This window comes from Toxorhynchites rutilus, chromosome 2 (genome assembly GCF_029784135.1).
Source record: "Toxorhynchites rutilus septentrionalis strain SRP chromosome 2, ASM2978413v1, whole genome shotgun sequence".
Classification (NCBI taxonomy): Eukaryota; Metazoa; Arthropoda; class Insecta; order Diptera; family Culicidae; genus Toxorhynchites; species Toxorhynchites rutilus.
This window is the reverse complement of record NC_073745.1, coordinates 16271236-16297840: the sequence shown is the minus strand read 5'-3', so window position 1 is coordinate 16297840 and position 26605 is coordinate 16271236. Positions and strand designations below refer to the sequence as shown.

General features: G+C 37.8%; 1 protein-coding gene across 2 annotated transcripts in view; it reads left to right on the top strand.

Moving 5' to 3' along the window:
• Positions 1-26605, top strand: part of LOC129765073 (calpain-11-like) — a 255570-nt gene that overhangs the window by 8551 nt on the left and 220414 nt on the right. For both annotated transcript variants that reach the window (XM_055764924.1, XM_055764923.1), the window contains exon 2: positions 23096-23972. In XM_055764924.1, the coding sequence (XP_055620899.1) occupies positions 23918-23972 (55 nt within the window). In that variant the 5' untranslated portion in view covers positions 23096-23917. The remainder of the gene's footprint in view (positions 1-23095; positions 23973-26605) is intronic.

Below are 26605 nucleotides of genomic sequence, written 5' to 3'. Positions count from 1 at the left end.
TTTTTCCTTTCGGTTTTGGCCGGAGGAAAACAACCCACGGGCCAGTTCCAGGTGCATCTTCTGGATAAACTCTGACACGTGGAGCGGAGACAACAGAGGGGGAAGACGAGGACGAGGACGAGGACGAGGATGAGGATGAGGACGAGGATTGAGTTGGATCGGAAGCATCAGAAGGGGGAAGCGAAATCGATGATGGGAGAGGGGGAGTGGAAGTAACAGTGGGTTGAGAAGGGAGGCTTGCAATTTTCTTAGAGGGGGGTAGGATGAGCGGATTCGTCCCCAGAAGAATTATCTTCCTTATGAGGGACTCGTTTATGTTTTTTCCCAGATCTTGTATAAGATTCATTATCGGAGATCTCCATCTCTGGAGATCCTCCACTATTCTCCATTTTACAAAAAAATTTGTCTTATTTCTAATTTATTATTGATTTTAACAATAATCTCAAAAAAAAAATAGCAAAAAAAAAATTATGATAATAATATTAAATTAAGCGTTCTACGACCACATTAGCGACGAGAAGCCCGACTACCGCGAAGGTTTGCCAGATATTAGCGATGTGACGAACTTCTGGGCTGGTATCTGGGAGACCCCAGTAGAACATCGCGACGGGCAAATGTGGTTAAGACGGGAGGAGGAGAGTTGTGGTGAAATTGGAGAGATGCCAGCTATCATCGTCGGAGAGAACGATGTCCGCGAAGCCTCGCGGTACCTGAGGAACTGGGCAGCACCGGGCCCCGATGGTGTCCAGAACTTTTGGCACAAGAAGCTGACCGTCGCACATCCAAAGATAGCTGAGTGCTTCAACAAGGTGCTACGTGACCCACACAACCTTCCTGAATTCGCCACCCGTGGCGTCACCTTCCTCCTCCCGAAAGACAGCAACACATTGAACCCATCAAAGTACAGACCGATAACGTGCCTATCGAGTCTGTACAAAATACTGAGCAGCATAATTACCGCCAAAGTTTCTGCTCACTGCGAACAGCATCACATCATCGCAGAAGAGCAGAAAGGATGCAGGAAAAATACGCATGGCTGCAAAGACCAGGCCATCATCGACGCAGCCATAGTCGGCCAGGCGGTATATAACCAGCGGAACCTAAGTATGGCCTACATCGATTACAGGAAGGCTTATGACTCCATACCTCACTCGTTTCTCGTCCGGGTATTGGAGCTCTACAAAATTGATCCCGTCGTCGTTAGGTTCCTGCAGCATGCGATGAGGCAGTGGAGTACGTCTCTGCACCTCAGTGATGGGGAAAATGTGTTGCAGTCTAGAACGCTGCAGATAAAGAGGGGGATATTCCAAGGCGACTCTTTCAGCCCGCTTTGGTTTTGTCTGGCACGGAACCCCCTCAGTAGGACGCTCAATAGAAACGGTCATGGCTATAAAATAAGGTATGGCAACGGCGCCCACGAAGAAGTGACCCATACCTTCTACATGGATGATCTCAAGGTCTACGCTGATTCACGTCAGCGTCTAGGTGTAGCTATCCGGGTTGTCGAAGACATAAGCAGGGACATCTGCATGGAGTTCGGCCTTGACAAGTGCCGCTGTGTCCATCTGCTGAAAGGGCAGCTTACCGAATCCGGAGGTTACGAGGTCTATGACGGCGAGTTCATAAGAGACATGGTTCATGGCGAATCCTATAAATATCTTGGATTCCGACAGCTCACCGGGATTCGCCACTCCGACATCAAGACGGAGCTGCGAGACAAGTTCTTGAGTCGAGTGAACTGTGTCCTGAGGACTTTCCTCAACGCGGGGAACAAGGTACGCGCGATCAACACATTCGCGGTTCCCCTGCTGACCTTCAGTTTTGGTGTAGTCAAATGGAGCAAAACTGACCTAGAGGACCTTGAGAGGAGGATGAGGAAAGCATTTAAAGAGGCCGGAATGCACCATCCTCAATCGGCACTGGAGAGAGTTTCACTACCACGCAAAGAAGGGGGACTTGGAATAGTCGACATATCTGCACTGTGTGTTGCCCAGGTACGACAACGCGCCAACCAAAACGCGCTATACCGGGCTGTCTGCGCCGCCGACAGAGGATACAGCGCTCTGCACTTGGCGCAAGCGGAGTACCAACTCAACTGCAATCTGCAGACAGTGGAGGAGAAGATTGCAGCTTGGAAGCAGAAGGCAGTGCATGGTGCCCACCCCCATCAACTGGATCGGCCACACGTCGACAAGGCCGCATCTAATCTGTGGCTAACGCGTGGTGAACTCTCTTCAGTAGTAGAAGCCGACATGATAGCCATCCAGGACAGGATAATGCCGACGAGAAACTGCAGGCGGTACGTCTGGCATCAAGACGTTGATGACATTTGCCGGATGTGCCATCAACCAGGTGAAAACATAGAGCACATTATGGGAGGCTGTCCCGTTTTGGCCAACGCAGCCTACACCGAGCGCCACAACAACGTGGCCCGTATTGTTCATCGTCAACTGGCGCTCCAATGTGCTCTGCTGGAAGACAACGTACCAAACTACCGGTACCTGTCTGCACCTGTCCTGGAAAATGACCGTTTCAAGCTGTACTGGGATCGCACTGTTCTGACCGACCTCTCGATCCACCACAACCGCCCAGATATAATGGTTTACGACAAGAGCGACCGCAAAGTCACCATCATCGATGTCGCTATTCCACTGAACCAGAATCTGGAGGAGACCCACGGTCGCAAAATCTGCAAGTACCGACCATTGGCCGTGGAGCTCAAGGAACTGTGGGGGCTAAGGGAGGTCCCAAGAATTGTTCCAGTCGTTCTCTCTGGAACTGGAATTGTCCCGAAGACACTTCTGGAAGCGCTAAAGGTGTTGAATATGGAGAAGGAATTGGCCGGCATCCAAAAGTCGGTCATCCTTAGCACCTGCGCGATTGTCCGACAATTCCTCGGTCAGGACTAAAACAGCACGAGCATGCAGATACGTGCATTCCGCAGAGCCTAGTCCCCCTTTGGCATTCAGAAGCCCGGGGGCAGGTGAAAATTCTGGCTAGGTTCGCCTAGTTAAGAAGTGAGATAAGTCTGACAAAAAACAATGAACAAATAATTGAATAGTAATATTAATAATAAATATGTGTACCTTAATATGAAAGTTGTTCCAATAATGCACTCTACTGCCCTAATCAGGGAGAGACAGAGGCTACGCGCTACGGAGACAACACAATAGCGCAAGAATAGCTTACGGAGCCACGTGATGATGAATCCCGTTTGCGACAGTCACGCGATGGCGATCCCGTTATGTCGAATCAGTTCAACAGCCGCAATCCGGCTCGCTGCAAGAGCGCTGCTTCCTTTGTTCCTTTGTTCCACTTCACAAAAGGTCAGGTCGCGGACAGCAATGACCTTCACTCGTACACGATACACTCGTACCAATAGCACAATAGCAAAAGTGGCAACGCACAATACCGACACTGAACTTTACTCATCAAGAGTTGGATAGCGAATGAAACATACTATATGTTGATGTAGGAATATGACTAACAGGAAGATATGGGGTAAAATGAAAATATAAACACTGAACTTGTAGGAAATAAAGAAAGATTTTGATCTCTTACAACTCGATCTATTCTTGATACAACCAAAAGATGTCTGCGTCAACAAAATGGTTAGACAAATTTCTAAGGATTTATCACGATAAATAAAATATTTCCTAATTGAGATAACGATTGAATTATTGTAAAATATCAAGCATTAGGGCGTTCAGATGCCCTAAATCCCACGTTTTGAATGAACTAATTTGTACTTCTCAAAATTCTATCGACCAAAAAGGACAACTAGAGTAACCGTGGAATTCAATTTGTGTATAACAATACTACTGCGGAAACAAACGTAGCTATCCACCGTGCATTTCATTCTATCTAAGGACAATATGGAAAATATGACAACGAAGCCGACGGCAGCTCGCCCGAGCTAGCGAGCTGTTATCTACCTTTGTTTTATTCCTCAATGCTGCCGGTTCATACAACGTTTTTGGTCAATACAATGGAAGCCCGGAGAGAAGCCAAACATGACGTCGCCGGCCCCGCCCTGTATGATTCTACAGCCAATCAAATCGAAGATGTATCACGTGTCCATTGGCAATAAGGACACACAGATCGTCATATTGGTCTCGCTAGAATGAAAATGGAAAAACATGGTGCTTTTCAATTCAATGCAGTAAAGGGTGTGTCACATCAAATTGCATCACGGAAAAAACGCTGTAGAAATTTAATTTTTAGGAATTATATCTTCAGCTTTCGCTTATAATCAGATATAAGTGTATAGATCACGTTGGCCATGCTTCACTGTCAATTTTTCGTAATTTTGGAAAAATGTCGTCGAACGAAAAAGAGCGTCGTGAATTAATCCTGTGCACTCATTCCGAGAATCCGGAGTTGTCACATCGGGACATCCGTAAGATGCTGGGAATCGTCCAATCCACGGTCAGCAGAGTACTAAAACGATACTTCGAGAACCTAACCATCGACCGAAAGGGGAAGAACGGCAAAAATGGATGCTCCGTCAGTGAAAAAGATCACAAGCGCGTAGCTAAGCAGTTTAGACGTGATCCGAGAAGTTCGGTCCGGGATGTCGCCAATAAGCTGAATTTGTCAAGTTCATTCGTCCAGCGGACCAAGCAGCGGGGGGGCCTGACGTTGTACAGAACCTTATGAACGGGGTAAAGAGGAAGGTGCGAGCATACGGGCTTGGGCTCGAAGTATGAATAAAAAGAAAATGCCAAAAGTTGTTTAATAGTTTTTATTTTACTGTCTAAAATTTTCAAAAGGATCGGTCTACTGGGCGAATTTCTACAGCGTTTTTTCCGTGATGCAATTTGATGTGTCACACCCTTTAGTTCGATATTCGAAAGTAATATCAAATAGATTTTTACAATATTTACAATATTTTACGATATTCGAAAGCAAATTGATTTTTACAATATGTTTGCCAGGGGAGAGCTTTGTGAATTTTGAAGTGTTTTTGAGCTTATTAGTGGTCGACGACTTTCCGATCGATCATTCAATCGTCAGAGTACAACCCATTGCAAGTCAGATGGGAAGAAGGAATTTTCAGCAGCTTTCCAGAGAGCTGTGTTCTTTAGTTGCAAATTGATTGGTGAAAATACGTTCCTCTGCGATTGTTATTGTTGTCGCCAACACAGTCGATTTCGGTTGCTGTTGTGCGGAAGTGCTGCATAGTAGAATCCGTGGATTATTTTTTTGGATTATACACAGAAAGAAACTACTTGGATAATCGATGAATTATTTAAATTGACAGCCTACGACCTCCTACGACTCAAAAGTTTCATCCTTATCTGGAATATTTCCTTCACATCTGTACTGCATTCGTTGCACTTTGGTGTCACGAGTCCGGAAACAATACTTGAATTCATGAAAACTGAATGATCATTTGAAAAATAAGTTATCAATGAAGTGGCCGCTTTGAAATATTTTTTTTCGAAAATGAAACAGGTAATTCTAAAAGAAAAAATATCTTGACATAGGAATGAGATTGTGTGTAGTAATTGCATTTGGATTGAGCTTTTCCATTGTTCAAAATCTATAATTTTTTCTCTTTTGATGCATCAAATGAAAGCCCTGAAAACCCCGTTTTCTGCTTGAACTTGTATACATTAAACGGGTTAGATGAGATAACGTGGTAGAATCCGGAACAACATTCTGTTCACAAGAATACCATCAAAGCCATTACTACCCTTTTCTTTATTCAATTATGCAGAAGAAGACAAATAGTCATCATGTTTTATTTTCGTTGCCACGTTGTTCGAAACATTGATTCTAGGCGGTTGTAATACCTTTATAGCCAGGCGATGTATATTGAGTATCCTATGGCCATGAGTGCTCTCTTGGGAAGTTCGTGTAGCTGATGTAGTGAATTGATCTCATTGGGTGCTAAGTTCTGCTTATGTATAGGAAAGGGAAAGGAGAATGGACATGTGCATTTGAGGAAATGAAGCGGGTTACTTAAGAAGACAAATATGGGGAGCATAATATTAAGATCGCGACTACTCAAGCTATCATATTCTAATATGCGTGAGTATACCCTTTCGATCTGTTAATTCAGTAGCCATTTAAATTCATTAATTGCATTTTTTACATGAACAAAACCAACATGCTCGATATTATGACATCCTGGGCCACAATTACATAAATTGTTAGTAGCAAAACCTTCACGATAAAAACGTGAATTGAGCCCGAATTGATTTGGCAAAATACAATACAATAACTGATAAAAGCTTATTATCGGTAAATGGAGAATAAATCATAATATGCATTGAATCGCATTGTGAGCTAACGCCCAAATTTAGACAAAAGGATTGCTCGTTGCGTCGATGATGAAAGCGAGTGGTCAGTGCAATCAAAAGAAAACATACTCATTTTAATCATCAAATTGTTAACTTTTTTTTACTATATTCACTGTTTATGTATTAAGCAAAAAAAAATTCTGGTAAATTTCCTGTCTAATGGTATATAACACAACATATATCGCAACAACGATTTTGAGTAATATGCGTTTGAAAACTCTCATGAATCGTTACATTTTTCGTGGGGGGACCCCCGTATATAGAAATCAAAGACATAGTCCTATGTCAATAGTTGGTATTTACGTATTAACACGTTTTGTCGGATCGAATCCGCTTTATATACGCATACCCATTTAGAACAATTGCAACAATATTTTGTTTTAAATAAAACGTAACACTTCCGCTACATGTCGTGTCGAATAATATAAAACCACCTTAAGGGTACGAATCCCGACACGGTCCTATTCAATATCATTCTATTCAATATTATCAAAATTTCTCTTCTGCTTTGCTTCTGCGTGTCGACGCAAGTTCTGCACTATGCTTGCTTCGTGAATATTCTATGAATGTTTAGAACAGAAAATGAGGTTGGCCAGGGCGAGCACAATATTTATAGTGCTTTTGCTGCCAGCTGACGACATAAATCAAACGCTGACCAATCATGGTTGAAAGAGATTTTCAAGCAATCATATTTTTAATTTTTATAACTGCTTTCAAAGCTGTTTTTGAGCAATTGAAACAAGTTTTCCAAAGAAAGAAGTTTCAATGATTGATACTTTGTAACTATTTTTTTTTTATTTTTTTTGGCTTAACGTCTTTACAACATGGCCTGATTCACAATTTTTCTCCAATTAACACGGTTCGTGGCTATCTCTCTCAAATTCCGCGGGCACCCCGTGCTCTCCATGTCATGCTCCACTTGGTCTAACCACCTTGCTCGTTGTGCTCCTCGTCGTCTCGTACCAGCTGGATTCCCGATGAATACCATTTTTGCAGGATAGTTGATATTCTTGCAACATGTCCTGCCCAGCGTATCCTTCCAGCTTTGATAACTTTCTGGATACTGGGTTCGCCGGTGAGTCGCGTGAGCTCGTGGTTCATCCTTCGCCTCCATACGCCGTCCTTCTGTACACCGCCGAAGATGGTTCTGTACACCCGTCGTTCGAAGACTCCGAGTGCTCGCAGGTCCTCTTCGAGTATTGTTTTCCGGCGCCTGGGTCTGTGTTGATTAGTCCGGTTCAAATGTTCTTGTGTATCGTTCGTTGCTTGGTGTTTTGTTAGTGGTGCGGCTTGCAAGGTCTGCGACCAACCCCACTATCTCGCAGGAGGACCATCGTGATACTGCTGCTTTACGTCCCGAGTACCACCAGGACTGGGAAAAGACGCTTATAACGGCGTCAATTCGCTTAGAGGAGCTTTTTCCGGGTTTTTGTGGCTTTTCTTGGGGACTGGCAATGCCCAATGCTCATCCCCCACCACACCCTAGACAGTTCCCCTTTACCAGTGCAAGCCAGAAAAACGATCTATGACGATAGAATTTCTGACCCGAACGGGAATCGAACCCGAAGCCCCCATCTTGGCAAGCGCAACGCTTACCACTAGGCCATGGGGACCACAACTAAATTATATTTCCTCAATTGGTAATTTTTCGCATCTCCTATTGTTTTAACAGTAGTTTGATTAGTTTGTTACTTAAACATTGTTGTGTTAAATTATTTTCGCGGAAAAGAAAACGAAACTGTAGGTAAGGCAAAAACTACAGGAAACCTGAACTTCAACGGTAGACAAAACTGAAGATGTCGTCAGGTTTCCCAAAATAATGTGCAGAACTGTAATGGAGGTAACAGAAAAGGAAAGGTGCATTGAAATGTAGAGCAAAAGTTGTTCAAAAAATCGAAAACATTCACCTTCTCGTAGCTCACGCCGGAGCTAAATGTGCCGTGAAATTAAATATAGGAATTATAACTATTGAGGTATTTCAGAAATAAGTTAATTTTTTCACAAAATTTATTAGCGAAGCGAGAAAGAGATGGAAATTGAGGGTCTTTTCCTTTGTAGGTCCCGGATATGATGCATATATATAATGCTCTGTGTTCGTCTGTAGTTAGTATTTATAATATAATTGTGTGCAATTGTGTAGAATTTAATAGCGAAGCGAGAAAGAGATGGAAATTGAGGGTCTTTTCCTTTGTAGGTCCCGGATATGATGTAGGTGGTTCCACTACATATATATAATGCTCTGTGTTCGTCTGTAGTTAGTATTTATAATATAATTATGTGCAATTGTGTAGAAGTTTGGTTATGTTCTAAATAGAACTCCTCCAGTACTACGCAGATCATCACGGAAAGAGATTTTCCTACATTATTCGTTATTTATATTAACATATTCCATTTTATGTTATATTTACTATTTACTAGCAAATTTTCTATATTATCATAAGAAATGTCAGTTATATGATAAGGTATTGAGGTTTGTGCCTATGAGAGAAGAGAAAACTGCAATGTCACTCCCACAACTTTACCTCTTCATCAATAAAGATGCTAACAAAATTTAACAAATCTTTTCTTTTTACACAGCAATTAATGAGACGATAGTCGGAAGTTTGGAGTACACTTGTAGTTATAGTAATATAGTTATAGTTATAGTTATAGTTATAGTTATAGTTATAGTTATAGTTATAGTTATAGTTATAGTTATAGTTATAGTTATAGTTATAGTTATAGTTATAGTTATAGTTATAGTTATAGTTATAGTTATAGTTATAGTTATAGTTATAGTTATAGTTATAGTTATAGTTATAGTTATAGTTATAGTTATAGTTATAGTTATAGTTATAGTTATAGTTATAGTTATAGTTATAGTTATAGTTATAGTTATAGTTATAGTTATAGTTATAGTTATAGTTATAGTTATAGTTATAGTTATAGTTATAGTTATAGTTATAGTTATAGTTATAGTTATAGTTATAGTTATAGTTATAGTTATAGTTATAGTTATAGTTATAGTTATAGTTATAGTTATAGTTATAGTTATAGTTATAGTTATAGTTATAGTTATAGTTATAGTTATAGTTATAGTTATAGTTATAGTTATAGTTATAGTTATAGTTATAGTTATAGTTATAGTTATAGTTATAGTTATAGTTATAGTTATAGTTATAGTTATAGTTATAGTTATAGTTATAGTTATAGTTATAGTTATAGTTATAGTTATAGTTATAGTTATAGTTATAGTTATAGTTATAGTTATAGTTATAGTTATAGTTATAGTTATAGTTATAGTTATAGTTATAGTTATAGTTATATTTATAGTTATAGTTATAGTTATAGTTATAGTTATAGTTATAGTTATAGTTATAGTTATAGTTATAGTTATAGTTATAGTTATAGTTATAGTTATAGTTATAGTTATAGTTATAGTTATAGTTATAGTTATAGTTATAGTTATAGTTATAGTTATAGTTATTAATAATAACAAGTTACGTCAGTAACAGCGGCTGAGTGTATCCTATGGTTTACCTTCCCTACTAACACATTCCTTAATTCCCGAGGCATTTATGAGAGGTCGTAGAGTTCTCTGCATCTTTCTTAAGTAAATGTCGAACTAACATTCCTTCCCTTTCTTTAGCAGTTGCAAGGACGTGGCCAGGACAATTCTTAACTGTCGGAAAAAACATGCCTTCATCTAAGACATATTACCAATCATCAGCAACGGATGGAGGCTAGTTTTTAACATAACAGTTCTGAATTCGTACCACCTACGATATTGTGCAACTTGCTCAATGCTAATGCTAATGTTAAAATTTATTAGCGAAGCGAGAAAGAGCTTTTTCAAACCCGGTTCAAATTTTCTTGTGTATCGTTCGTTGCTTGGTGTTTTGTTAGTGGTTTTGTCTTGAATTTCGATTCATATTTTTGTCTCTTCCTATTGGAACTTAAGCTTTAGCGCTCGATTGAGCCGTTTTCTAATATTCCAAGTAATACGAACAACGGTGGAATGGAGTTCAAGAATCAAAAGTCCTCTTAAGTCGGCACACGTGCGAAATGGGTAGGAGGAGTGGGAATGTAGCGATTACCAACGGAAAAATACGAACTAATGATTCCACCAGCCCAATTGAACAAATAAAAAAAATGATAAAATTTATTTCTCCTCCTGTGATACAGTATGCGTCCTTGTTTCTGATAGATTAACATAGATTTCTTCACTTGAATTGATTTGATATTTTCTCCTACGTCGTTCTTTGGAAACTTTTTCCTAATATTTCGTAATTTCGAGATATTATAATCGTCGTGATAGATTTAAAAAAAATCGGTTACTTGCGGTTGGAGGCAGATCAACATTGGTCATTATTTTAAATCAAAATATTTTACGAATTATTCTGTGCAATCTTCGACTATTTTTTGTAGAATTTTGAATTATCTGAGTATATTAGAAATTATGGTGTTTGAATTAATTCTATTCGTATTCTAATAACTTGTCGTGGTTCATTTGTAAAAAAATGGCAGCACTTGTGTAGAAAAATATTTTTGACAGATTGTTGCAGTGTTTGAAATTGGTCTGATATTTATAGAAGTATTTTCATCGCAATGAAAATGGGAGATTTTGGGTCAGAAAACAACATTTGGGGGAAGCAATATTATTTTCAATAATTGAAAGAAAAGTGCAGCCGACTTTCATCGTTTACTCGTTGAAGCGTTTATTTGTGAACGATCAACAGAATGGATTTATGATATTTATGAAGACACAGAACGTTCAGGAGCTCCAAAAAATTTTATAAAAGAAAAAATTGGAATCATTATTAGATGAAAATTTATATTTTCTCGTTTGAAATCATCGAGAAAAAAAAACAAATATGGTGTTCTGAAGCTTCAATTCTATTACATATCGTAATGATTGAGCCAGTACTATATATATTTTTAATATAGTGTGCAGCAAACGAACAGACATGTTTTGCTTGTTGTTCCAAGAACCACATGAATAATTCTAAATCTCTTACGCTTCTACGCCTCCCTCTAAATTGTTTCATAATAGCTGGAATGTTCCCTGCCCTGGATAGATTCAAACAAATTTATTCATATAAGCACAAAGCGGTACAGATGAGAGCAGTGGAATCTCATCATCAGCAAATCGAGGATGCTTTTACGCTGCGCTTCATTATTGATTTGCTGGCTTTTGTTGTATACAAAAGCTCACGTAATTCTGACACGGGTGTGATTAAATCATTTCCCACTCCAGCCGAGCGTATTCTTAGCTGCTTAGCTGACGCTCATTACTGCCACTAGATTTACATCTTACACGAGATAAAGCTCTTCGTTAAATCCTTTCGGTGTGAAGGGCAATAAAATGGTGTGCATTTAAAACTATGATTAATTATTCGGAGGCGAAAGCATTTTTACAAATGAGCCATGACTAGCAAAATGTATGCTTCACAAGTCATCGAAGGGCTTGGCAGGGTTCGTTGTTTTTAGGAGTAAAATACCGTTGACTTTCCGATCGGCCTTTTCGGGAGTCTCCATTTCGACGTTTACGCGAAATGCTGCATTGTTATGTGGCGAGTCGTGGCTCGAACATAGTTGAGTAGTGAGAATGCACGTGCACCGTTAATTATATTCATAACCCACCAACAAAATATGACCGATTCTTGGGGGGCTCGAATTCAATTGAATTCCAGACCTACTTTTGGGTTTGTACAGCAGCTGCCATCGAACACAATTGTAAAGTCAAAACAAAAACAATTCCCACCCTACTCACTGACCTAAAAAGCGTGCCACGAGCGACTGCGATAAAGCCATAAAACCCAGCGTCACCTTCTTTTCGAAACTACCTTTTTCTCGGTGAGTCTTTTTTTTCACTATAGTTCCTCAATAGCATTATTTATTCGCTTTGACACTCCATCGCTGCTGCTGCTGTCAGGTTTCTGTTGTGATCTTTTCTTTTTGTTTGCTCGAACTGTTTTTTGTTACTTTTCCGTCCTCGTCTCTTTGACGGACCTCGAATCATTTCCGTTACTTGACCAAGAAAGTGTTTTTGCTGTCGCCGGATTTCGTAATAGCTCACACTGAGCAGCAGAATCCAAGGGCAAATTTGTTCTGCATTTTCGATGGTCTGCTGCGCTTTATTTGATTTCTTTAATTTTTTGTTGGTGGCGTCTTAAATACTTCCACATTTCGGTTGGATTAACCTGGTTTTTGAGACGATGTTTTCCTTTATTAATGCTGGAAGGATTTCCTGGCTAACCCGTTCAATTTTTTTTTCGATTAGTATGAATCATCGTTGGTTTAATTTTTTTAACACTATAGTTCACTGTATCGTTTAGACTTTAGCCTTCGCAGCATGGAGATATATATTTAGTAATTAGGTTTATATAATAGAAGATTTTCGTAATTCGATAATGTAGTCATTTGCTACAGGGGGGAATTGATTTTTGTTTCAAGTTGTAGACAAACCCTCAAATAATCAATCTACTTAACGTTCAACCGCTTCGTAAAGATAAATGACCTATCCAATCATCTAGCGTCTAAACATTTACTGCTGTTTGTTGTAAGAACGTTGATTCCAGCTCCACTCTAGGTTCGCATTGTTTTCTGGAGTTACAGAAGAAATAGTTCTGCTTGAAAAATACATTTCGACTCAGCAAATTTCTGAATGATGATTTATTCACGACATAAGGGTCCAAAATTCAAATCATGTGCTAAATGTTACCTCACTTCGAGGTACTTTTTTTTATCAATCAAATGAAACCACATTTGGCATGTGGAGGTTTTAGGGTGCAATTAATGTTTTTACGGTGGTTAGATACTCCTCCCCCATCTCTTAGGGTGGGCTGCCATACAAATTAAACACAAATTTCTGCATCACTCGAGAATCAATCAATCAAATTAAATCAAATCAGGCATATGGAGATTTTAGGGTACAATAAATGCTTCTATGATGGTTAGACTCCCCACCCCCCTCTCTAAGGGGGGGCTGCCATACAAATGAAACACAAATTTCTGCATCACTCGAGAATCAATCAAGCAAATGAAACCACATTTGGCATGTGGAGGTTTTAGGGTGCAATAAATGTTTTACGGTGGTTAGATAATCCTCCCCCTCTCTTATGGGGGCTGCCATACAAATGAAATACAAATTTCTGCATAACTCGAGAACTAATCAAGCAAATGGAACCAAATTAGGCATATGGAGATTTTAGGGGGCAAGAAACATTTCTAAAGTGATTCAACACTCCGCCCACCTCTCTAAGGCGGGGCTGCCATACAAATTAAACACAAATTACAGGGGGCACAAAAACACAAACTTCTGCATAATTCGAGAACTAATCAAGCACAATTTGGGATGTGAGGGTTTTTGGGTATGAGAAATGTTTCTATAATGGTATGACACCCCTCCCTCCTCTGATTTGGAGAAGGGGTCCCATTTAAATATTACACATATTTAAACCAAAATATTCAAACCAAACATGACAATTGAAAACTCCGAAGGAAAAAGTGAAAATTCGTAAAATTAAATTCCCATATGTTCTACAATTACAAAGTGACAAGTGCTGTTAGTCCATTTGATGTTTGCGGTAGCGAAATTGATCTTTGTTTGAAGCTGGAAATAGATTTTAATGTGATGAAACGCACTCCTATATCTTCTTCTATCTATACCAATAAAAGAGTATCGCCGAATGTGTTGATATGAGCAGAACTCGAAGAAGCAATTGTCCGATTTAGGGCTGTCTTTATTCTATCATATTTTCTGTATAAAACATTTATTCCATGTAACGGAGAAACATGTTATTTGCAAGTGGTTGTAAAATCTTGAACGAGAATTGTGTCTGAAAATAATCTGATATTATAATGATGAGTTTTGTTAGAAATACTAGGAATTTTATAGTAAAAGGTAAATTCGACGGGGTCGATTAGAAGATCAATCAATGAACAGTTCTGCGATTGGACCCATGAACATGATCATAGTATGAAAACGTGAATGTTTGAAGGTATTGATAACAAAAACAAATGTTGGGCGGGACGGAGTTTGCCGGGTCAGCTAGTTTACTATAAATAGACCATAAATTAGAAATGTCTTTTTAAATATCTCGAGAATGGCTCCATTTAGAAGGAGATTGATAGAGAGCTTTTTTATTTTAAATCACATCAGGATTCATAATTTGTGGCTAAAAATGATTATTTACATACAATAATTCGAAGTTCCGAAAATTCATAGGAAATCGATGTTCCACAAAGTTCGTCAAAAATAGTTTTACCATCTTGTACCCATTTTTTAAATTTTCAACATAACTTTTATTTTATATTAAAAAGTTTGAAAAAATTAAAAAATACATATATAAATGTAAAATTAATAAAATTTAAAAAGACAATAAATTAGAAATGTTTTGTCAAATATCTCAAGATTGGCTGCCCTTAGAAGGAGATTAATAGAGAGCTTTTTTATTTTAAATCACATTATGATTCATAATTTGTGGCTAAAAATGATTATTAACATACAAACATTCGAAAGTTTGCAAAATTCATAAAAAAAACGATGTTCAACAAAGTTCGTCAAAAATGGTTTTACCATCTTGTACCCATTTTCTACATAACTTTTATTTTATAATAAAAAGTTTAAAAAAATTAAAAATACATATATAAATTTTAAAAAAAAATTAAAAAGACAATAAATTAGAAATGTTTTTCCAAATATCTCAAGATTGGCTGCATTTAGAAGGAGATTGATAGAGAGCTTTTTTATTTTAGATCCCATCAGGATTCATAATTTGCGACTAAAAATGAGTATTAACATACAAAAATTCGAAGTACCAAAAATTCATAAAAATTCGATGTTCCACAAAGTTCGTCAAAAATAGTTTTATCATCTTGGACTCATTTTATAATTTTTTTACATAACTTTTATTTTAAATGGAAAAATTTAAAAAAATACAATATATATATATATATATATATATATTAAATAAAAAATTAAAATTTAAAAAGACAATAAATTTGAAATGTTTTTCCAAATATCTCAAGATTGGCTGCATTTAGAAGGAGAGTGATAGAGACCTTTTTTATTTTAAATCACATCAGGATTCATAATTTGTGGCTAAAAATGATTATTAACATACAAAAATTAGAAGTTCCGAAAATTCATTAAAAATCGATGTTCCACAAAGTTCGTCAAAAACTAGGACTCATTTTATAAATTTTCAACATAACTTCTATTTTATTTGAAAAAAATAATAGAAAATACTTAGAAAATAATAAGAAAATATTGCACATAAAAGTTTTTTTTTGAGAACAAAAAAAGAGTTCTATTTTTTTCCTCAGTGTATATTTTTTTCACGTTTTAACAATATCAATACTCTTTCTAAGACACTATTTCGGTACGACTCATAGTTTTTGAGATATAAATTATCAAAGATTTCTCTTACTAAAATCGATACGCCCTTTTCAAAAGTATCACTTGAGTCAAAAAATTCCAAATTGCTGTGGAAAACTCATATTTCCTCCAACCCAAGCGGAATGCAAAGTTCCTTTCGAATTAAAAATACTCATGTTTTGTCGTTTGTCGATATCATTTGGAATTGCTCACAGAATAGACATGCCAGATGTAACAGGTGATATCACCAAGGTTGCCGACTCGTTATTGTTGTACCACACATTTATTACAGTGTTCAAAATGTTAACTGCAAAAGGTTATAGAAATGTGAAATAATTGGTTTATAATAAATAAAAACTAACTCGTTGGTAAAAAGAGCAACAATGAAAAATACAACGCATTAACCTATTAGTGCTTGACTGTTGTCGTCTGATTTTGAGCTCCAATCTTCGCACCGAAAATCTGATTACATCAATCGAATTCTCCCATCTTCTACTCTATTTATAAGTATGCCTTATTTTATATATAGCTAAGCTAGTATATAGCTAGTATTTTCGAGAATGTTTCTAGGATTTTAACCAATCGTCTGATAGGTAATTTCAACGCTATCTAATAGTTATAGATATTAATTTCCGAAAGATATAGTGCAAAATGACAAATTAAATTTTTGAACACACTCATCGGAAAAAGATTTCTTTTCATGACATGTTTGTAGGCATCTCCGAATTCACCCGTTGAGAGATATGAAAACAACTTCGGAAGATCCGTTTCATAAATTACCCCATGGTTACCTTTTCGACATCGCGATCCCGTGGCAACAAGATTCAATTAAAATGATAATTACCCGCCACCATTCGTCGGAAACAGTTTTTCATATGGGTGTCTACCCATATCACCGTCCCCGTGAGCCTACAAACAAGTGTGGACTTGATACGGCAAAGCCACTGACCAGCATCAGGCTTTGCTGGTGAAAAGTGAAAGAGGCCTAATAGATGATAATTGATGCAACCATACTATGGGACGGAAAAGAGTATATAGAAGGCATTGCAGCAATGTCAGTGACTCGATATTATTATTCAAACTTGCATAGATTGTCTTGTTATAGCTCCTTATGTTGTTTATAACTGTATTGAGCTTGACACTTCAGAGTGATTAACAGCGGAAAAATACGGAAAGCGAAAAAAAAAACAAGTCAATCGAGGCACAAGCACAAAATGGTTCATACTATCTCCTATAAATTGCTAACAATTTCACAATGAATCGCCCAACGCAATGAACGTTAAATTTTTCTTCGCAGCTAAAACTTATAATCCCATCAAATTTCGCACTTTTCCATCGCTGCTCAGCATAAAACGTCTATTCACTTTAATGAATTCATCACTTCCTCTAACCCAGTATGGAGTGTGGAGGCTCAGATGAAAACGAAACAATTGCAAACATTTGACGGAGGTTGAAAATGAATCTTCCTCCGTCTCGCGTAATCGCCAAAATTGTAGCAATAATCCGGTTCCGCACCGAATTGATTGAATCATCGAGGATTATATGGTTACAAAATTGGCGATCGGAAGAAAAAAATAAAAAAATTCGATAACATTCGTTACTCTCGAGAGGTGTTGGTATTTTTGATTCCATGAATCATGAATCTCATGAATCGATCTTGTCGGGTTCGAGCAAGGTGAAAGAAAGAAAAACAAAAATGCATATCACCCTGCCACCGCTATGTTCATTGTAAAACCGGCTAGGGTGTGAACGAAGTGAAATTAAAACATGATAATTAGTTTAAATTTCACGATTATGATGGCCAACAGCAGCAGCCGATCTCTCCCTGTTGATGCTGGCCATCGTAATTTATTATCCTCCACTCTAATTTACCCGTTGTTTCGGCTTGTAGAAGACTAGAGCTTTGGTACTCTGAATTGCTAAATGTATTTATCAACACAGCCCAGAAAACTTGTTAGACTCAGAAGGTGACAAAGGGCAGTAACAATTCATCCACTCGGCTTCACATTCGAACGACAATATGACTAGTTTGATTGTGCTAAATTTTAATATTTTTTTGTTCCAAAGTTGAGAGAGTTCAAAATGCAACCATGCAATTCCCCTTCTATTGAGTGCAAACGACCTCTCCAATATTCTTCCAAAAATTAACGCTAAACTGACCATAACTGGCAAAATTGATTTCGTATAATGACATTTTGTCTCAAATTACAATTTCAATAATTTATATATGTGAACACCACGGCAGCATCTTCTTCTCAGGCGCTGCAACCGGAATGGTCGATTGCCATCATTAGTGATTGAATAACTAACAGCAGCAGACTCTGCCGGTGTTGCGATTCATCAGTTTGCTGCCACTGCGCAAACGGCAGAAGACCGGCAGGTATGAAGTGACCACTCCACCGCTTGCCGTTCAGATTTTTCTGCCGAGGTGTTTAAATTTCATCGCTCTGATTGATGAAGCAATAGCGCGGAGAGAAGAAAAAGAGAGTTACTTCATAATTTGGATCAGGTCTCGCTACTCGCCGGTGGGCCTCTGAAGGGGCCACGCTAGAGCTAAGTGTGTTTTTTTCTTTGCTTCTCAGCGCCAGCATCCAAAACTGGAGCTCGGGCTTTCGAAAATAGGTGAATATTAAGTTGATTGCAAGTAAAACATTGTGAATTGAAGCGGCCCATCCAAGAAGTGTCGACCGTTTTTGTTTGCTTTGTGTTGTGGCGCTGATCGAATTACGCGGGTGATGAAAAGTGTTGCATTACGATTGGTTCATCTTCTGTTTTAGGCATGAAAATGTTCGAAATTATCAGCATAACAAATCGTATTGTAGTATGATTCAATACAGTTTGTGTGAAAAACAGATGCGGTGTTTTGAAATCGAACCAGTTCAATTGCTTCTTTAAATTACCATAAAATACTTCAAATCATTCAACTGAATCTACTTTGTTTTCTCAACCGATTCATAGCGTAAGCATTTGACTTTTAACCACCTTTAATCATTTGAGCCTGACCACTTAAGATTACCAGCGGCTCTTGTTGTTGAACACTCTTATTTTTGGCTTTTGCTTTTCGATTCTATTTTAGCCATTGAAACAAAAATATCGACCATAACGTAGAACTAAACAATGCGGCTGGTTTTTTAAATTTATTTATTTTTTGGAATTTTTTTGCAAAAAAGGTTGTCTTTTAGACGTCTTGACATCTTGTTCGAACCCTAGAGTAGCCTCAATCCTAAAGAGAACATTCTAGAAACGACAAATGACAAAACATGAGTATTTTTGATTCGAATGAAAGTGTGTATTCCGTTAGGAAATATGAGTTTTCCACAGCAATTGGGAATTTTTTGACTCAAGCGTAACTCTTGAAAAGGGCGTATCGATTTTAGTAAGAGAAATCTTCGATAATTTTTATCTCAAAAACTATGAGTCGTACCGAAATAGTGTCTTAAAAAGAGTTGAAGAGTATTGATGGTTGAATTTGAGAAAAATATGCACTGAGAAGAAAAATTAGTATCTGCATTTTTAGGACGATTTCATTTGGAATTGCTGATAAGTACCATTAGAGCACAACAATGAGTTAGCTCCGGATAGCTATCATACATTGCTCAAAAATTAAAATTTCAATAATTCATTTTATTTTCAGGCGCTGCATCTTGTACATTTGAATTAAATTCTTCGTTGAGCCCAAATATGTTTTTTATGATAACGGATATGTCGTTTTACTTCGTGTTTTCTAATACATAAATATCAGAAACAATTAATACTTTTTTCTTCTTATTCTTCTTAAATGGCACTAACGTTCCTGGAGGAACTCCGCCGTCTCAACGTAGTATTACTTGCGTCATTTTTATTAGTACTTAGTTAAGATTTCTATGCCAAATAACACGCCTTGAATGCATTCTGAGTGGCAAGCTCTAGAATGCGTGTGACCACAGTCGGAGGAAATTTCTTTGACGAAAAATTCCCCCGACCAGAACGGGAATCGAAACCGAACCCCCGGCGTGTTAGGTGTGACGCTAACCACTCGACCACGGGAGCACTATCTTTTTTTTCTAATCACTAATTAAGGTGATGAATAAAAATAATGAGATTTATAATGAAATTTAAATCATCCTAAAGTGTCCAACGGTTCGAGGTTGTTCGAGTTGGCGGTTGTAACGTATCCTTAGAGAGGGGGAGGAGTGTCGGATCACCATAGAAACCTTTCTTGCTCCTCCAAATGCCAAATTCTATCGATCAATATAGAAACCCATTCTTTGTAGGTCTAGAATAGACAATTCGAATATTTTAATACTTTTTTCGTTACATGTTCAGTTCTCACATTTTTATTTTACACACCTTCCAGTTAAACGTAGTCCCGCATCCCTAAAGAAAAAAAAAAGATTCGTTCGGAATAAATTATACTAACATTTTACTCTAGTATGTATGAGTATGTCTCATTCTCAATTTCGTAAAGTTGTCTCAAACTTTATGCTTGCTTATTATTTTTGTTATTAAAAAAAATAATATTTATCATTTTTACAACAAACCGATAAAAGCAATCTTGAGAAGTTAATTCAACATTAATTAATGTTTTGTTTCATTTACAATCAGTAAAATTTCAATTCACCTTCAAATGTATGTATGTAATACTATTGAAGTACTATTCAAATTAATTCCCTCCTTTAACCCAGCTTTGTATCGTCTATTTTTTTGGGAAAGTGAAGTATTACCATGCGTTGTGCATTAAAGATAGCAAAGCCTATTGATCAAATCATGTTCGAACCATTAGTAAAAATATTCTTGTAGAATTGAGATGATTATATTCGGAAACAAGCATGTGAGAAATTACCGATGATCAAGAATGAAGGTATTCCAAAATTCTTTCTCCATAGAAAGATGGAACTAAACAGAAGATCCACATAGCTCTGGGAACATTACTGGAGATGACTGGAGGTGAATTAAAGTGGAAATTTGCATTTAAAGCTCGACAGTTATTCTCTAGACGAAAACTGTCTTCGACAAAGTTATTACATATGATAAAGCGCTCATTTTTGTGTTATAAAAATAGGGTGAAATGATGATGAAATAAAAAAATATAACTTTTTTATCTTTATAGATAGAGGTAAACATAGGTCGACAAAGTTGTAGCCCCAGTTATTTGAGACATCTTTGTGGGAAAAAGTTTTTTTTCTATCTCTTGAAATAACCGATATAGCGCTTTTTTCTCTCTATTTTTTTTTCTATTCGACCCGAACCGCTATGAAAAAAACTGTTTTGTTGCTATAACTTTTATATTTCAAATTCTCCATACAGACTGTCTTCGAAAGACTTTTAGCTTACTAATACAAACATTTTTCGATGCAGAATTTATCAATATCTCAACTCTACTTAAAGTCATTGATATTTCTTCCCGCAAAATACGCTCTCCAAGAATATTATATTTTTTATTTCATCGACAATTTTGGTCTCCCTATTTTTGATAACATAAAAATGAGCGCTCTATCATATGTAATAACTTTGTTACATAAGACAGTTTTCGTCTAGAGAACAACTGCCGAGCTCTAAATGCTAATTTCCACTTGAATGTACTTCCTAGACCATTGTTCATAATTTATTGCGAATGCGAGTCAATAGTTCCCGAATCCGAACGTACAATGATAAATCAACTGCCAATTATCTCATACTGTGACCTATACTTAAGTAACAAACTTTATGCCCGAGGTTCTGGATAACCTAATCTGGTCTTCTGGTTGTTCCAGTAACTGTCCGGGGATGTATTGTATTTGGACTCTACCGAAACATCGAAACTCATAGATTGGACGATGATTTTGTCGAACAGATGTCGCTGAAATTTGGAAAGTGGGTGGTTTGGAAAGAAATTATCTGTGGTATTCGAAAATCGATAATTTTAGCAAATGATATAGATACAACACTATCATCTGCAAGCTGCCTCTCCAGGTACAACCGATTTCATCAATCATCCATATCAATATCATTAGTATACACCCAAAATAAATATTAAGCACCCTTTTCAGACATTCTCATATGAATTACATTAAATGAGCTTTGAAGATTCATTCAATCTGCTATCCACCCATACTGCTACAGCATTTACTCGAAAGCGAGAGGCGGGTTTGTGTATAATATATATGGCATAGCAATTAGATCAATATGAGAGAACAAAATAAGAGACACTTTGCAAATAAGCCCACATCAATGGTAAAAAAGTTCTTTGCGCTCTCCTTTTTATTCTCAGCAAAACAAAAATGCTCTCTTCCGAGTTTGGTGCAGTGTCTTAAAATATCAACAAATATTCACGAGTAACGAATATGATTTTATTTCAATGTAATCGACTTTTTTTCAGCTTGAAACATACTTCCCTTATTATATTGATGACAATAACAAACGAGTTCATTTTTTTCATATCGCTGATGCATGAACAAATTTGCTATAATAAATGAATGCGGCATTGAGTGGGGTTCATATCTTCGCTGTTATTTATACTTTGAATAACCAAAGCAACAAATTGATATTCATCACATTCGAAACGATATTCATTCTGGCATTGGTTTTGCGTCAAAATTAAAAAATAAAAAAATAGTCAGGCTGGACCATTTAGAGAACAATAACGCCTGAGTTCGATGAAACGTACTTTGCAAGAAATCGTGTACGATTTTGTTTGGCGACACGGCAACAACGGCATAAATAAATAAAAACCAACCTCACACAGCTGTCTCATGTAAAAAGTAAACAACAGCTGATATTCATTTGGCTAAAATGGAATTCAATTCTGGCATCTTGAATAATCAAGATGAAAATGACACTGGGTGGAAAAATGAACTTCAAAACATATTGAAGAACAAAAGTTCATTTGCTCATATTCACTGGTTGTCTGGATCTGTCATTTTGATTTTTGTTTGGAATATATAGGTTTTCGATGCAACCTAACCGGAAAATCTCTGCATTCGAGCTTAGCGAAGATGATTTTTTTCAACACTGATTTGATTTTATATTCTCGTGCATTGGTGTGACAGCACCAGGTGTTATGGGGATAGCTGTTCACGGCTTTAACGACTCAGCCGGCGTTGGTCCAATCTCTTGTATTTTTCTGGTACAATTCCAAACTGACATTGAGTCTGAGAGAACGAGAAGTGTGCTCCATACACAATCATTACAACTATTTTTTTTTTTGGCTTTTTACTACTAAAGATGATATCGTTTCTGCCAACGTTAGTTAGGTTGTGGAAGTTAGTTTTGAATTTGTGTAAAAATACCAGAAAAATGTGTGTACCGGAGAAACTGATAAACTAACCTATAACAACAACAACAACGAATAGACACACAGAAAGCAAAACGCCACAAACAAACCTTGCACTAGATAAACCGAATCCGATACATTTCCCACCATGTCGTTTCATATTTATTATTCGTTTTCCAATCTCTGACGTTGCAGGTGACGCCAACCGACCGCTGCTGAGAGTAAGTATGCAGCGGAGATGACTCTCGCTGCGGAAAGCCAACAGACCAACAACGCAGCTTTGCTCCAAATAAAGTGCATCCACCGCATCCACGGCCCGACTGTGCCGGCTGCCGAGGGCTGCGGCCAGCATAAGGAATCAAAGTGGTGATCATAGTTAGTGGTGGCTGTAAAACACGGTGTGTGGACGTGAAGAGAGGTACACTTATTGGAAAAGCGAAAATCGCCCCGACGTTGTTTGAAAATAAATGTTTGTCGGAATTGAACAATCTCAGCGAAAACAACGCGACGGAGCGACGCGTAAGTGAAAATAAAGCAATAAAGCAAGCAAACAAGAGCCCGAGCGGAAATGGTTCTTTTCTGTCTGGCGGTGAAGACCGAATGCTGATATGAGTGCAGTGATTAGTGGAGGTACGAACTGGGCCGGTGCGGAGAGTTCCCACACTAACCTCGCGAAAGTAGTTTCCAGATCAAGATGAGCTCCTCGTGAGTGAGTAAGTCCGACGGTGATACGAATGGGAATGGGAAAACTTGAAGCCCTTGAGCCAACCCAGAAACCGAATTGTAGTTGCGTGTGTCATCGCGGTGAAAAATCGTCGATGCGTTGGAGGAGGTGTTTCTGCTTCCGCGAGATAACTGGACTGGAAAACGACACAAAGTACCAATTCGGAGGGAGGCGCGGCAGCGTGAAGTTAAATATTTGAGAGATTTTGTTTCGTAATTTGTACGTGAAGCTTGCAAGTGATAGCACGAGGTGAAAAAAGTGGAAAAATAGTTCGTGAAGAAGGGCGCCCAAAGATGCCTGCTGGATATCGACCAAATGGGATAATTCATCCCACTAATGGCCATATAAGTAAGTAGATTTGTTTTTGCCTGTTGTTCTGGTACGACGGAACTTGCTTTGCTTTTCGAAGGTGGCGGTGTAACATGATGGTAATGAACAATGTTAATGGTCAACTCGAAACTTTAATATCCTGCTGGGGGTTATGAGTTGTCGCGTAATCCGACACGCTTCGTTGCAGTTGTTTCCGATGCTGATGGTTGTTATGAGGATAAGGTACTGACTGACGAGCGTATATTTCGGTTTCCTAAATTAAACCCGTGCACGCGTCGACGTTGAGATATTATCATAAGCCGTCGTCAGACTTCAGAAAACATACGCAGCGCTGCGCTCGAGTTCAATTTTCATCAGCGTGCGTTCATAGCAAACACGTACACTCTGTCCAACTTCTATAAGACCACCCTGATTCTATTTCGTTGCAACGCAAACAGTTAGAATTTGAACAAGATACATTTATACATTGTTGAATGCTTAGAATAAAGTGTATTTAACGTCAATTTCGTTCAAAAGAGTTGTTTGTTTATTTATTGTTCTTAAATATGATAATTTCAGCTGTCCAGTTTTTATAAGATCACTTCAGAATTCATAAGTTTTATCAAGGAAAAATTCAAAACGATCGGCTGATTTACATGTCAATAATTAGTAACCTTGCCGTTTCGACTGACCTTGAAAATTCGTGTTGGAATACTATTTTCCAAATTCTGCCGAAGAGATTTCTCGATATTTTTCCATTTTTCGGAAATTGCGACCTTGAGCTCTTCAATCGTGGTGTACCGTTTTCCCTCAGTGTAGATTCTGCGTACAAGGATCCCCCCTAATATTTTCAACAGGATACAAGTCTGGAGAGCGAACCGGCTAGTCCAAAAAATTGAGTTTTTGGTCCTTAATTCATTGTTTAGTTTACTTGCTGGTATGAATAGTAGCATAGTTTTGCTGGAATGTGATTTTTTTTGTGACGATGTCCACGTAAAAACGATAGGAGAGAGGATTCCAGAACATGTGTGTGATTCTTGAATGATGTGAAAGCTATCTTGAGCTTTGCGGTTGCACAGCATCCCGCCCAAACCATGCATGAGCCTCCACCAAAATTCCTGGTTGAAAAATAATGTTCCTTCTTCTGTAAATCACGCTGGTGCCCGTTGAAAACATGAGGACCATCCAAATTGAACTTTTTTTTCGTCAGTGAAGATAACCTATACATTGAAGAACTTTTCGTTATGGTATATAGCAAAATGTATTCTTTCGGAAACATTCTTTGTCATAACATACCTCGTCCCGCTGTCTGTTCATGTGAGCTTTGGTGAAACTCGACGTCTCTCGATGTGAGATGGTGTAAGATTAGGAACTTGAACTTTTCTAGCCCTCTTCATGTAAGGGTTATAAACCAAAACTTAACTATTTGTCTCTCGGGAAGCATTTAAATTCAAAATTTTTTGTATTTGCATAAGCGATCTGAAAGTATTCGAAGCTGTTCTAACTATGGTTTACATGGTGCTCTCTTCTTCTTACTGTACCCTTGAGGATTCGCCAAACAATTTTGCACTACTTGGTGGGATCGTCCAATCCAACGAGCAATTTCTCCGATAAAAACATTTTCTTGGGAAATGCACCGATTTATCCTTTTTCTCTCTCCGTAAAAATTCGGAATTCGGAAAAATTTTTATTCGTTTTTTTATGCATATATTATTGGTTTTTTTAAACGGTTTTATTTAGCTTGCCCTGTAATCTGTTTGTATGTTTGTATGTTTGTACAGGGTGGGCCATTTAAAGTGGAAGCATCTGGCAACCCCATAACTTTTGACAGAGATGTCAGATTAACAATTTTTTTTTTATTTCTGTATTATAGTGATTTTCAACACATTTGGCTGGTTCGTCACTTTTACCTTCCATTTCGGAAGAATGTCGGGAGTGAGAATTGAACTCGTGACCCTTAGCGTGAGAGGTATGGATGTTACCGCTACGCCAGATCGCCTCCAGATTAACAAATGTCATACCGCGTTGGAAGCGTCATTTCAGTACAATTTTAACCATGGAACAATACACACCTAAACAACGCGCTGAAATTGTTCAGCTGTACATTCAAAATAACTTCTCAATTGTGTTAACTAAACGTGCGTGGAAAAATAAAAATAATGTTAAAACATCGCCTGGAGACAACACTATACGTCGATTATATGCCAAATTTATATCGTTTGGTAGTGTTGGTAATGCCAGTCATCTGTCCAGACAACGACCAAGACGTTTCGACGAGAATATTGATGCCGTTCGAGCCAGTGTTGCAGAGACTCCATCGACATCAGGTCGCCATCGTTCGCAAGAGTTAGGCATCGCTCGAACCACTCTCCGACGCATAATTCGTGTTGATTTGAAAATGTTTCCGTATAAAATTCAAATGGCTCAACAACTTAACCCATCTGACTTACCACGTCGACTTGATTTTGAGAAATGGACCATCGAAATGGCCAAAAATGAACGTGGCTTTTGGCAAAAAATCATAATGTCTGATGAGGCGCATTTCAACTTGAATGGAGGAGTGAATAAACAAAATTGTCGGTTTTATGCTACTGAAAACCCTCAATTCATCGAAACGCAACCTCTTTACGACCAAAAAGTTACTGTGTGGTGTGGCATTTATGCCGATAAAG